The following is a 13,194-nucleotide window of genomic DNA, read 5'->3' as shown; positions in this document are numbered from 1 at the left end:
CCGATTTTCGCAAACGCTAGGGTTCCTTCAGCGTTCAACTGGATGTGCTGTGAATACCGCTGCTTTTTCGGTGCGCGCAAGCCGTGTGAAGACCGACGGCAGTGTCTCTTGGTGTGCGGTGAAGCGTATCGAATCCTGTGCCTCGGTGTGTTTATGAAGCGGGGATCGGCGCCTGTGTACCGACGGTAACTAGCACTCGAGGAGCCTGCAGTGCGTGTTTGAGTGTTGGTAACAGTTCGTTTGCTTCGCTTTCCAGTGTCTCAGTAAGGTGCAGTGCGGCATTTCGAATTGGCAACATTTCGGCACGTTACTTGAGTGATTCCGTGCTCGCACGGTAACGCATGAACTACGACTACGCTCTGTATTTGGTTCTTGCATCGCCACGAGTTAGCCCGTGCGCTTCTATTTTCTTGTAAGCAGTCCAGGCAAATGCAGTGTTCGGGAGTGAAACGATGTGCGTTGTGAACAGTGGTGCTGTGTTGACATTTCCAAGACTTGTGAAGAGGCTGTGCCCGTGTGACAGAAGATTAAAAGCGTTGATAACCGTGTTTCGCCCTACGAAGTTGCGATGGTGCTTTATGAGGGCTTTAAGGATTTGGCGCTGGGCTTGGCGCTTTCTTTTTTAACTCGTTTCTTCTCCTTGTTGTGATAACTGTAATCCGAACGTCATAGCGTGTCGAACCGAAGTCGCGCGCCGAGACATTCTGCTGTAAATGTGGCTGCTTTGGCAGTACGCCTTGACTGTTCTCCGGTGAAAACTTGGACTTGTACCTGGCAGCGAAAGCACGTGGACGTCACGCTTCGCTTCGGACAGAACACACTTCTCACTGGTGCCTTGCCTTGGATGAAGTCGTAGACCAGCACCGGCTAACTACAGGTTTTGGAGTCCATCTGTCCTGTCGTTCTGCACGGCACTGGAGCCTTGACTACAGCGGCCCACGGCGATTGGTCACGCTTCACCAGTGGACGTACACGTCTTGGTTGCCTTGCATTTCTACGTCAACGGCAGCTTCCAGTCCACAGACGTCTTTTGCCTGTGGCTGCAGAGCACATTCGATTCCCGATGACGCTGACGGCTGCTAATATCGTTGTGCCATCGGTGAGTTGAACTTGCGCAACTAATTTCGTTATTATTCGTGTAGCGCTATAACGTACGTTTGTAAGTTTTTCATCCCAGCAGATGTAATGTCACCCCATGTTAAGTTCCAGTATGAAAAATGCACTACTACCGCTTTGTATATACGTATATATGGCCAATATACATATATTCGAATATGAGCACTTACACCAGCAGTGTTTATGATTTGGGTTAAGCAGGTTATTATCTGGTCATTAGAGGAGCCTGTCTGTTTACCACGCTTGATAGTTGAGAGAAAAATATTTGATGCGAATTTATTCTCCAGGAGACATGTAGCACTTCTTCAGGGATTCCCTTTATATTGCAAAATTACTTGTATAGAAGATTACTGCTGTGGCAGCACTATACTTTAACAGGACATATATATCTTACGGTATGTAAAGCTTACATGGAGCTTCAGTTTGTTGCAGATTGAATATGGCATATTTGATATCTTTGACTAAGTGATAGTTTTTGTGCTACTGCCAAATATGTATTAAGAGCGCTTTCAATGGTGGTTTTTTAATATATCCTGTTTGGCCTCTTCACAGATCGCAGACTTTCGTAAGGTCCTGGAATCCATCGATTGCAAGCACTGGCAAATCAAGCCACCTTATGACTTGGAGCACATGTACAGAAATAGGAAGGACTTGTGCTCCCTAAATGTACAAGTCTTTTGCAACGGTAGGGGTGTCATCATCCAGCCGACCTCAAAGGGGCCTGGAAGCACGCATGGCAGCCTCATCTGGATGGACTGTGCTCTGCCTGGGAGCTTCAAGGGCAGAAAACTGCCTAATGGCTGGTTGCTAGGTTAGTTTTTTTTAAAGTACAGATGGTACAGTAAACACCGGTTAATGTACACACCTTCACAACCCAAACATTGTTAGTAACAGTGGATGCTTGTATTATTTTCGCACACCAATGCTAATTGGACACTTAAGGAGAAGCAAACTATGATGGAATTGACAATGTCGCAAGTGTAAAGTCTGCAGCTGATGAATTTTACTTCATACATGTGAGACTGGAAAGTTGTGCTTTTGAAATAGCACAAATACTTTTATTGCTTATTGAACTCTTGTGCTTGTGACGCACTGACTGTATCAAGTGCTCTGTGTGGAAATAGCAAGTGGGTGAAAATCGCCTGGCTGTTCGCAACATGCAGGGAGAAAGAGCTCAGGCAACACAGGAGCAGTAAATGCGCATTTTTTTTAAAAGCTCATCTTTTTTTCAGTGTTGTTGCATATGTTGCATTTCCGTCGTACATGTTCTCAGCACAATTGCATAGTCGCACGGTTATTTCTACAAATCGTATTTGACCTGAATACACGCTTGTTGATCTCTGAAGGTGACTCTCCCTATGCCTGAGAGCCATGGGTGCTCACCCTCCTGTCCGTGGCTGGCCCAGGTGAGCAGCAGTGCAGTGCAGCCCCCACCCATGCAAGACAAGTCATACAGTGCACCTTTGGTGTTCTGAGCACGACACAGCATATCCGTCCGGCATGGCATTGACAGCAATAGTGATGATGGTGAGTGTTTGTGGAAACCATAAGAGCCTATTAACATGCATTTGTGGATTATGAGTGCGTTTGTTGCTCACAATCACTTCTCCTAATCAAGTGCATTTTTTTTTCAAAGTGTACTTTTGGTAGGAAAAACGGCTTTGAGAAACAAAAACACGCATAATCCGCAAGTGCTTTGTGCTTTCTAGTCTGCAAAATTGTTCCTGCACACTGTATGATGACGTGGCTATGTTAGATAACGTTAAAGTGATGAACAATAGCTGTTGTCTTGTAACATAGCAATACATGAGTACACTCTAAGAAAAAATAGAGTATTTTTTAGTATTTCTGCCACACAACAGTAACGTAATCTTGCTTCCTCGGGTTTTCTTTTTTGAAAACCTGGCTCTTGGCACTTTCCTATCAAGAATGTTGTCACTCTAATGACGCGCGGTGGTAACACGAGGAAAGTACGTGAGATGGATGACGAGTGTAGTTGTGGGGTGGCAATACTCCCCAAATACTTCATTTTTTCTTAGAGTGTAGCACAGTGAACTCATTTGTGGTCGGCTTCTTGCACCTAGTGTAAAGTCGAAATAGAAGATACTTTATTGGCTTATGTCTCACTATTAGGCAGAAGTTTGTTGCCTTCAAAATGAACATCGTAGTTATACATTTATATCATAAAATATTTTTTCAAAGACTTCATTGTTGGTGGCTCTATGTTCAGACCTTTTTTGTTGTTTTTAATATTTCTTAATACTTGTCATCGGCTTCTGAAAATACGAGAGCTGGAGTTTCTAGCACATATCAGTTGTCCAGTTTTACACATAGCACGGTTGTAACAATCATCTGCATTTTTCTATGTTCCAGCAGTACCACGGGATCAGGTGCCTAACTGTCATCAATTGTACAGTGTATCTCGGACAAAACGCACAAGGCCAACAAGTAGACAGCGACTACCAGTGACTGTGTCCTGCTGTTCAATGTGCACGTCAACAGACAGAATGCATTGTGATATCTGGAACAGTTTGAATTGTATGGTGAGAATCTGCACAGCTGCAGTTTAATTTTTGAGCAGTGCATCATTCAGCAATTCCTTGCACTTGAGGATTCAAAATTAATTAAATTCTGCATTTAATATACAAAACCTTGACATTAATGTACAGCACACTCTAGTAGTAGTGTGCAAATTAATTTCGGCTACCTTGAATTTTTAACATGCTCGTAAATCAAAGTGCATGTGTGTCTCTGCATTTCACTGCCATTAGAAACAGCAGCCATGGTCGGCAACCAAAACCGTGTTTTCATGTTTGGTAGTGCAAGAATGAAACCATTGAAGCGGGTAATTTTGCACTTGGTCGATATAGTCGTTCAGGATACGCGCATTAGTATAGTACAAATGATTTTCTGTTTATATAAGCTCTGGAAAGTCCTTCTCCACGGAATATTTAGATGCAAGAGGAGCGTCACTATTCCTAGTACGTCCAACAAGTTTTAGCACCTGTGTAATGTTATCCCGTCGCCTGTCTGTCCTCTTCAACAGTCACCCTCTCTGCATGTACTGTGTAAGTTTTAATTTTTTTTCATATAGTGTTTGTTGCCATAGGTTTCTCCATTATGTAATTGTATACTCTGCAAATAGTTTATCATCTATGCAGCTTTGCTCATTTTACTGCTGAAAGTATTTATTGCTTTTTGTAGGGTGATTATAGCATGCATTTACTTATGCCTTTTGTTGCGTCTGTACAATGGTTTAGCCTGAAGAAGGCTGTTGGTATACTCTAATCTTGAAACTGACGACTTCAAACAAATTTCTAGGCTGATAACCATTACTACTATCATCAAATAAGCTGTGATTGCTCCATGAAAATGTATTTAAGATTCTGTAAACTGTGCCAGGTAAATGTTTTTAAATTGTGTTATTGTTGTCCATGTTTTATGCGCCTGAAACATAATTACTTCATCGTGGTACATTATAAAATGTTATTCTGCACATTTCTGCTGATAAACATTGCAGCTGAGGCCAGCAGCAAGATATACATGCAAGGCACTGAAGCTTCACATCACATGCCTTGTCCAGAAGTGCATTGAAATTTTTTTTCGAGCGAAATGAGAGACTGCTATACAGCAGTCTCTCAATGTGCACACTTTTAAACCTTTTTGAGGAGTGTTTTCAGGAGAAGCAATAGGGTCTTGACATGTCAACAACAGCATTTTTTGTACCGAGGAGCTTAGTAACAGCGAATTGTTTTATGTATGTATTGGTCCAGAATTTGTCCGACCTGTGCCAATTTTTCAGCCCACGTCACCTAACATGGCTTGTTATAGTGTTGTCAATGTGCCCGACTATGTAAATAAACTATGTGTCATATTGCAGACATATACCAAAATGTGATGCATTGCGCTTTTCCTTGGCATCACATTATCAGGGGCTCTTTTCTTATATATCGTCATGGGTTGCCGCCCACCAAATGTATAAAAATTGCTTGTGAGTGGGCAGCAGCAGGAAATGTGCATCAAATTGTTCCAGAAGGGTTCGAGAAATGCCGAGTTGGCACATAAAAGTGGTGAGAGATTTCTCTCGTACGTTACTGCCTTGAAACCTCATGTGCTCAAGACTGAGTGTATCAGCATTGTTGTTTTATAGCAGTTCATCCTATTAACTACACCTCAACGTATGTATGTATGTATGTATGTATATTTGTATGTATGTATGTATGTATGTATGTATGTATGTATGTATGTATGTATGTATGTATGTATGTATGTATGTATGTATGTATGTATGTATGTATGTATGTGTATGCATGTATCTGAAACAAAAACTTACGTTATTTTGTTTACTGTAACTTTTATAGGAATTTTGCTATTTGCTTTCTAGTTCTCCTTTTTCAATCTCATTTTCATTTCTCAAGTATGTTTCCTACTGTGCAAAAATGAATGTAACATTACATAAAATGTGTGCATGCAAACTAGATGTTTCATTTTCCAACGTACAGTTCTGAGCAAGAAGTTGAAAACTATGCAACCAACCAGCAAAAATAAGTTTATAGGACAGTTCCTCCGTGTAACATTGCTTCTACAGATTGCGTTTGTTGAATATGTAGAATAGAGTAGTCGACTTCAAACCAGCATAACCAAGCTTTCGCTCGTCGTGGCTGCACATACTTTTACATATGTGCGTGGTATTTCTACGTATTGTCATACCTGTTGCCAATTCTATTTAGGGCACAAAACTAGTCAAGCTGAATACGCGGATTTTTGTCTGTCCACCTGTCATCTATACTTTAACTGCTGTTGATAAAGAATGAACTCGGGTTTAAAATTTTTAAGTACTTACAAAGGGAAGAGTAGCCCTTAATGACGCAAATGAATTTGCCGTAATTTTTTTGCAGGCCTACTGCTTTGCCCTCTCCTCAGAACTCGATGGCCTGGTGGAGTTCTTTAGAACCATTGACAGAGGCATTACACGGAGCTGCGTAACACGACAGAGACCGAGAGAGAAAACACATCACTGTGTGTGTGTGTCTTTTCTCGCTGTTCCTGTCGTTTTGCGCTGCTGCGTGGAATGAATGCCACCCAACTAGCACGGAAACATGTCCCGACAAAGGCAGTCATCTTGGCCGCAAGCAGTTTGGCCGCCGCGTGTCTATTGATGTTCTTGAAAACACCGTGATGTCTGACCGGCGCTCGAATAGCCAGAGTCGTGAAAAGTAATGCCCAGGTATGATAATTGGGTTTCGGGACTGGGCGCTCTTGCGATAGTAGTGGTTAGAGAAAAAAAAAGTAATTTTATTTCTGTGATCCGTGAGGGAGCACGGCGCAGCGTTCTGGGGTCTAAAGGGGAGTGAAAGAAGAGAGCGGAAAGGCCACGTTATCAAAAAACGAGTGCCCGAAACACATACCCTCAGGCATTGCTATCTGTTTTTCCATAAAAAAAGTACGTGAGTGCTTGGCGACACTGCGAATCGAACACAGTACCTCCCGCATTGCAGCCGGACGCTGTAACGACTCGACCACCGCTGCAGTGTTTCGCAAGAGAGCTTGCCACTGTCACACTTACTTCATTGTATATATATTATCTTTCCCTCGAAATACACCTAATGCAAAATGTCCGGCGAAAGTCGATCAAAAAGAGAAAAAAAAACTCGGGATCCGAGTGCATTTGCCTAAGGTGACTCGAAGGTTAAAGCCATTACGTGTGGTTATATTACCGTGCACTTTGTATCGAGTGCGACATCACTAATCAACTATCGCTAATTGACTGTCACTAATGTCACTTTCACTAATTGAATATTCCATTTGTTTCGATTATCGTCTTTTAAATAAACTTTCACTAAACAAATCACTGCTCACTTAATTTGCTTCGATTCTTATATATAAACACAATCACACTTTCGCTCGCTTTTCTATGGCTTTCGCTCCCATAGACGTTAGTAAGTAACGCGACCGCCGTCTCTTTTTTTTTCTTTTTGTTAATCGTGCAAACGCGCAGCACGCGCGCCCTGTGAATCCAGGCGCACGTGTAGTGATGTCACTTCAGGCCGAGACAACTGAACGCCACTTCTTTTATGTTTGCTCACGCAAACTCCGCAAGGACGAAGTGACTGCGCCGTGTTTTCTGAAAAGCATTAGCTCGTAGAAACCTCCCGACGAATCTTCCTCGTTTTACGCGTTCACATATCTAAGCGTATACGATCGCTCTGGCATTCCGGCCCTGTCAAAATGCTGCGGTTAATTGAACTTGCGGCATTACGCGCATCATGCCTTTGTTACTGCTGCTTTATATTTCTGTACAAACGTTATCCGTAGGCTCAAAAGCCGCTCCTATATCTTGTACTGAGATCTTTGTAAGAAATGCAACATTTTACGTCTAGCTACAAAACACCCTAATGGCAACCACCATACCGTGCTCGAACATGCCTAATTAGTTGAGTGGCAGCGCAGCTTCATGAAAATGTAACTAAACTGGTTGTGGTAAACGAGGGGGGGGGGACGTTTCGCTCACACCTTCAAACCTTCAATGTTTCAATTTATGCGTGGTTTATAGATGCGGTGCATCTGGAGCGTTGTTCGCCTGCACTTGACGAGATAGCACACGGACTATTAACGCCATCGAGCAACTAGATTTTGGTTAGCTATGGTCATCCATGAAACGCGAGCACTTGGCTTCGCGCAAGACCCCAGGACGTCTGCTGCAACGCGTAAGCGCTGTAGCAGACGCCCGGAACTGGCAGCTGAGATACAGCGAAAATCAGGCGAAAATACATTCGCTATCATCGTGTACCCTCGATGCTAGACGCTTCGCGTGCTGCCTTGCTATCACCTGCGCGCACTTCTTTCTTTCCTTGTCGTTTCATCGGCTTTCGCGTTGCCTCCTTGCCCTCAAAAGTGGCGAGTAAGTTAAATTCGTACCATTGCTATCGCATTCCCTCGAGATACGAGAATTCGTGGCTAAGAAATTGCGCAGGCAAGAGAAAGCTTTGTGAATTCGGCCCCAGGAGAGCGCCCAGACGTAGGCGCCTAGATAGATAGATAGATAGATAGATAGATAGATAGATAGATAGATAGATAGATAGATAGATAGATAGATAGATAGATAGATAGATAGATAGATAGATAGATAGATAGATAGATAGATAGAAACGCCCAAAGTGCCTGAGGTTCGCTAAGAAATGCTTCGCATTTAAAAACAACCCATGCAGGCGTAATGGCGGTGCAACGTTGTGGTTATGGTGCTGGGTATCTAATTTACAAGAAATCAGTAAACACTGCATATGTTGTCCTACAATACAGGCGTCATATCGGATTAACATCCATGATTCCTGTGTTGGCTCCACTTTTATAACAGTCTAATAAGCATTCCATTTGTATTCCTATAATTCAACAAGCTATATTGAACCATTGCTCTACCCAGGAGGAATAATTAACGATAGTTACGTATGATATTCACACCATCGCAGCGTAAAGTGCACTTAGTCTGCCAGAACGACGCAGTGTCCTCTTCATTTCCTACGAAGCTGGGCGATGGCCTCATGCTGACCGAAGATGACAGATTGATTAACAGCCGCTTTGTAGACTATAGGCTACGTAGGTCACATACGCCCAGGTAGTCTACGAATACGACAAGTGCCATCCACTGATGTTGGTCAACGTAGCCCTATCCAGGCCTACAAGCCTCAACGACCCAAACCTCACCAACGCGATGGATGACTTCAGATTCTGACATGTCGCCGGCTCTATAGAGAGACAATTTGTCGACGAAATGACCGAGGCATGCGCGATTTCTAACAGCGGTACTACACCTCATATTTCACTACACACGGACTCTTCGCCACCGCGATCGCGACCGCATCCGATAACAAGTCATGACCAGCAGTCATGATGACCTTGTTCAAGAACTCTTGGAACACCTTCCACACATGCACACGGGTTCGTAAAACGTACGTGCTTTCTCCGCGATAACGGACAAGTATAAGCACTACATATCAGCTTACCGCTTCTGGTGTTGGTACTACTCACGTTGCCGTTGGCAGCGTTACCCAACTGTAAACAACTGGTTTATAACACATATGCGGCTCTTCAACATATATGTGTGCGTATAAAATTTATACAAATCTTTAGCATCCTTTCGTAACGTTTCGCTCAGTAAAACAATTACGCCACAGTCACCTTCCCGCTGCATGCTTCGCATAACATTGACTCCCACGGTACGTGAGATCTGCCGAATTTTTTCGTTTTTTTTTTCTTATTTCGAGCGAAAGTGGTTACGGACACCTGAGGCGGCGGCAGCGGCGGACAACTACGGCGCCAAAAACGGCCCTTGTTGTGATCTCATAAGAGCTTTCGCTGTAAAAAAGTGCCTTGCCATCATCTGGGCTACACCACTGTTTCACACCTATCTTTACGCCAGGCCTTTCAAAATTGTGAGCAACCACCACGCCTTGTGTTGGCTAGCTAGCTTAAATGACCCTTCAGGTCGCCTCGCATGGTGGAGTCTGCGACGTCAGGAATTCGACATTACCGTCTTTTGCAAGTCCGGACGAAAGGACTCTGTCGTCGACTGCCTGTCCCGTGGCCCCTTGACCCACCGCCGCAGGACGGCCAGGATGTAGACTACTTCTGGGGAACCTCAAGTGCTGATGACTTCACCGAACGACAGCGAGCCGATCCGGACCTCAAGAGCCTTGTGGAATACCTCGTGGGCAAGGCCACCGCTGTTCCAAATGTATTGAAGCCAGGACTGGCGTCGTTTTTCTAGCGGAATGGCGTTCTCCTAATGAAAAACTTCTCGCCACTCCGGGCCAACTACCGCCTTCTAGTACCTTCAGCATTACGTCAAGAGGTTCTGGAACTTTGCATGACGACCCGACGGCTGGAGACCTTGAACTTTCCCTCACGCTCGCGAGAATACAAGACCCATTACGTACTTCACCCATTACGTAAAGGCTTGCCGAGACTGTCAGCCACGGAAGACATTGTAGCGCACTAGCGCGGGATACAAGTATCTGACCAGGAAAAGACGACGACGACGAAGCAACCAGCAAGAGACGGTCGCGCGTGTGCTTGTTCGCGTCTGTGTAGATGGTTACAGACGAAATGCATAATTTGTGGTCTGACAGCATAGACATGTGTCTGCCTACTTCGTCTGATCGCTCTCGCTACCTGATTTGCGCTCGCCTCAACCCCTTCGCTTGTCCTACATCTGCCAGAAACTGGAGCACTGCAGCCCTTCACGAAGCCGACAGTCATGACCTCTCAGCAGGTACCGTTATCATCGCCGCAGCGCCGCGAGCCCGAGGTTTCCGCTCTCAACCTTCCTGAGTTCTGGTCGTCGGACTCGAAACATTGGCTCATCACCGTGAAGTCATTGCTCCGTCGTCATCGGCTCACATCGCTGTTGGTCATGTATGACCATGTCGTCGGAGCGCTTCCGCCTCATACTGCTGCGGTCGCTCGCGACGTTCTACTGTCTCCAGCCGATCATCCTTAGGATCACCTTAAGGAGGCCCTCACCAGGCGCACTACCGACAGCGAACAGCATCGACTGCAGAACACCTCACATTAGAGGAGCTCGGCGATCGTAAACCTACTGACCTACTGCGTCGCATGCAAACATTGGCGCCCGATCTCGCTGCGTCTCCGAACACCGCTCTTCTTCAAGAAGTTTTTCTGCAGCGCCTTCCAACACAGGTCTGCATGATTCTGACATCGTCTGTAGCATCAACAAAGGAATCTCTGGCTCAGTTGGCTGACTAGATTATGGATGTTGCTTTTCCCTCCGTGGCCACGCTTCGTCACCCTCAAAACCCTTCGCCCAACAGCACAGCTAGTGGCGACAGTTATGCGCGTCTCCTGGCTGCGAATGAGGAGCTCACCCGAAATGTATAACAACTAACAGCTCAAATCATCGCCTTCCGCACAAACCAGCCGCGTCCTTCATCACGAACTTACCGCCCTAGCCCTAATCACTCCGGCCGCCGTTCTACTAGTCCCGATGGCCTTTGCTGGTACCACCGCCATTACTGGTCGCGCGCAAACAACTGTCGCCAGCCTTGTTCCTATGTGTGAAACGACCGCGCCGAACAGTGACGGCGACCGCCGTTCCCGGCCCCAGGCAAAGTCGCTTCTTCCACGTTACAGACCGTCGCACCTAGGTCCGCTGCCTCGTCAATACTGGTGCTGAAATCTGCGTCCTTCCTCCTACATTTGGCTGAAAGACGCCATCCTCCCGACTTCCCTCCTCTCACCGCGGTGAATAGTTCTACTATTCACCGCGGTGTTCACCGGCCATTCCGCCCCGGAAGTTCGGAATGGCCGGTGAACACAATTCGCTGGCCATGAAGAACGGAGGTGAAGCCTGTAGCCCACTGGCGGCGACCGTTGTTCGATGACTTCCTTGGCCCACGTCCTGGACAAAGTGTGTCAAACAAACAAAACAACATAGCGCTGCTCCATGCGCAAGCGCAGGCCCTTGACCTTTGACTCGCCAGGCTTGTACATTTTCGAAATCAACACTGTCGTTATGCTCAATTTTGACACAAAAATTCGAACAACCCTTCAAAACAGCTTTCCATTTTTCCTCAAATGCCGACAAGGTCCGCATGCCATTGTCGTTGCAAAGAAAATTTAGAGAAACTGAATGAATAATGAGAAACACTAGAATAATACACACGCAAAGTGTAGCTACGCGGATGAATTCCATTCCTTCTTTGCGAATGCTTACGTTCCGCATAGAATGGCATTCTTTCGCTTCGTAGTTTGAAGTTGTAAGCGTCCGGTCGCTCTTTCGCACGGCGCTCACGGGCATTCTGTTTACATTGAGAGGAGGCAAGACAACGCTACTCAATCCAGGAGGAAGTATGGAGCCGGTCTCCTTTTTTGTTATTTCAACTGGCGCCATAGCTTGGCGGGGACGGTGTTCAGCGGGAATCAACTTACGCGCCCCTTCATCTATCACGCTCTTTGCTTTTTCCGCCGCGGCATTAGGTTCCAGTTGGGAATGCGTTTCCTTACGTCTGGCCCCTATGCTTGTTTCGTCCGCCAGCTGAGCGGCGATTTGGCGGGCTGGCGAGCGCGTGGATGCTTGCACCGTTTTCTCTCCGAACTCTCGACCACGATCCCGTAACAAACGTTCCGAATGGTTTGAAAAGAGATAAGGATAGTTCATTGACAGTGCCTCCGAGACGCCTGCCTCTGTCTCCAGGTCTCCGAAAGGACCAGATACTGTGACTCTCGCTATTGGTAAGCAAACGCTGTGATTTTCTAGCACTGATTTAATCCAGATTACCTTCCCTGTATAGTCCTCTGCGCTTACAAAAGAAGGGTGAACTAGGTCCATGGTTGCTCCGCTGTCTCTTAATACACTACAGGTCTTTCCGTTAATACGTAACTCCTGTAGGTATGGACGAAGAAGCTCAAAGCTTTCTTCGCTTTCGTTCACGTAGGAAAGCACTACTGCCTTTTCTTTCTTGCATTCCGCAGCAAAGTGACCTAGACCCTGGCAATTATAACATCGGAACGGCCGTCTTTTCTCGAATTCTCGAGCGTCAGCCTTCTTTTGTTTTTCTTCGGGAGTGTTGCTAACTCCGTTATCGTGGTTCCCTTCCTGTGTCTTTTCCGCAGGTTCGGCCCTCTCAATAGCTTTTTCCCGTTTCTGCTTTTTGGGATAGATAAATCCTCCCTGATTATCTCTTCCTTGCGAACGCTCGTCTTCAGTAGTGAGCTTTCGCCGCATCACATACTCATCAGCTAGCAACGCCGCCTTGTCTACCGTATCTACTCCATCTCTGTCTTGTATCCAAAGCCTCACTGCCTGTGGAATACTGTGGTAGAATTGTTCGAGACATATACACTCCACGATTTTGTCTCTACTTTGATAGACTTCGGCTCCTTTAAGCCACTCCACGAGGTTTGTTTTCAAACCGTACGCGAACTCAGAGTAGTCCTCATTACTCTTTTTGCTAGCGTCTCTGAAACGCTGCCTAAATGCTTCTGCGGAAATTCGGTACCTCTTCAAAAGCGTTGCTTTTACTTTCCCGTAGTCCTCCGCATCAGTCACACTCAATCTTGCGA

The 13,194-nt window shown here is 45.7% G+C and overlaps 1 protein-coding gene across 1 annotated transcript; it reads left to right on the top strand.

Annotated features, from left to right (window-relative positions):
- The first annotated feature begins 404 nt into the window (after positions 1 to 404).
- On the top strand, positions 405 to 2,635 carry LOC125758422 (putative nuclease HARBI1). The gene is made up of 3 exons (XM_049415508.1): positions 405 to 1,099; positions 1,669 to 1,927; positions 2,463 to 2,635. Exons 1-3 carry the CDS (start codon positions 1,064 to 1,066, stop codon positions 2,480 to 2,482), a joined length of 315 nt encoding a protein of 104 aa, XP_049271465.1. The 5' UTR covers positions 405 to 1,063; the 3' UTR covers positions 2,483 to 2,635.
- Positions 2,636 to 13,194: the final 10,559 nt, after the last annotated feature.

Source organism: Rhipicephalus sanguineus, chromosome 4 (assembly GCF_013339695.2).
Source record: "Rhipicephalus sanguineus isolate Rsan-2018 chromosome 4, BIME_Rsan_1.4, whole genome shotgun sequence".
Lineage (NCBI taxonomy): Eukaryota > Metazoa > Arthropoda > Arachnida > Ixodida > Ixodidae > Rhipicephalus > Rhipicephalus sanguineus.
This window is presented reverse-complemented; position numbering and strand designations above follow the sequence as displayed.

Bases quoted from the DNA above. Each gene is read 5' to 3' on its own strand.
- LOC125758422 (XM_049415508.1), top strand. From the start codon at position 1,064: ATGACGCTGACGGCTGCTAATATCGTTGTGCCATCG. The intron at 1,100-1,668 runs GTGAGTTGAACT...GCCTCTTCACAG, and splicing joins CTAATATCGTTGTGCCATCG to ATCGCAGACTTTCGTAAGGT. The intron at 1,928-2,462 runs GTTAGTTTTTTT...TGATCTCTGAAG, and splicing joins GCCTAATGGCTGGTTGCTAG to GTGACTCTCCCTATGCCTGA.